General features: G+C 67.1%; 1 protein-coding gene across 1 annotated transcript in view; it reads left to right on the forward strand.

Moving 5' to 3' along the window:
• Nucleotides 1–527, forward strand: part of VARS1 (valyl-tRNA synthetase 1) — a 27,456-nt gene extending 26,929 nt beyond the window's left edge. Inside the window, 1 exon segment of the mRNA XM_065044046.1 lies at nucleotides 521–527. Within this exon segment, the coding sequence (XP_064900118.1) occupies nucleotides 521–527 (7 nt within the window).
• Nucleotides 528–1,279: the final 752 nt, after the last annotated feature.

Raw genomic sequence — 1,279 nt, forward strand, 5'->3', positions numbered from 1 at the left:
CGGACACACAGACAGACAGACACCCCGAACCCGCCTGCGGGCGGCAGTGAGCGACGGACACACCGACACACGGACACACGGACACCAGACAGACAGGACAGACAGACAGACACCCCAAACCCGCCTGCAGGCGGCAGTGAGAACCGGACAGACAGGCGGACAGACACCCCGACCCGTGGGGACACCCTGAACCCGCCTGTGGGCGGCAATGAGCGACAGACAGACAGACGGACACCCGAACCCTGGTCCGCAGGACAGACGGACACCCGAACCCCGATCCATGGGAGACTCCCCCCTGGCAGTGCCCCCAAACCCCCCTCCCATGCTCCCCCACCCCCATGACACCCCAAAACCCCCGATGTCCCCGTGTCCCCCCCGCTGTCCCCATGTCCCCCTCCCGCTCGCAACCCCCCCAGACCAGGAGACTCCAATGTCGCCATGTCCCCGTGTCCCAGTGTCCCCATGTCCCCCCGTGTCCCCATGTCCCTGTTTCCCCCTGACATTCCCGTGTCCCCCCCAGCCCGTAATCCCCCCCACAGACCAGGAGACCCCAATGTCCCCCTGTCCCCACGTCCCCAGTGTCCCCGTGTCGCCCTGTCCCTATGTCCCCCTGTCCCCGTGTCCCTGATGTCCCTGTTTCCTCCCGACATCCCCGTGTCCCCCACCCCAATGTCCCTGTTCCCACCAATGTCCCCCTGTCCCCAGTGTCCCCATCCCCACCAATGTCCCCCTGTCCCCAGTGTCCCCATCCCCACCAATGTCCCCCTGTCCCCAGTGTCCCCATCCCCACCAATGTCCCCATGTCCCAGTGTCCCCGTGTCCCCATGGCCCCGATGTCCCCGTTTCCTCCCGACATCCCTGCGTCCCCTCCGATGTCCCTGTCCCCCACCAATGTCCCCATGTCCCCAGTGTTCCCATCCCCACATCCCTGTGTCCCCGTGTCCCTGTGTCCCCGATGTTCCCTGTTTCCCCACCCAGCTCGTAATCCCCACGGCAGACCAGGAGACCCCAATGTCCCCACGTCCCCCTCAATGTCCCCATGTCGCCAGTGTCCCCACGCTCCCGCCCGGTGTCCCCAGTGTCCCCAGTGTCCCCATGCCCCCCACAATGTCCCCGTGTCCCCAGTGTCCCCACGTCCCCCACAACGTCCCCGTGTCCCCATGTCCCCTGCAATGTCCCTGTGTCCCCAGTGTCCCCATGTCCCCCGCGCTGTCCCCCGCGTCCCCGTGTCACTCACCGGGGAAGAGCTGCCGGGTGGGGGCGCTGAGCTGCGCCCCCC

The sequence above is a fragment of the Columba livia genome, chromosome 32 (assembly GCF_036013475.1).
Source record: "Columba livia isolate bColLiv1 breed racing homer chromosome 32, bColLiv1.pat.W.v2, whole genome shotgun sequence".
Classification (NCBI taxonomy): Eukaryota; Metazoa; Chordata; class Aves; order Columbiformes; family Columbidae; genus Columba; species Columba livia.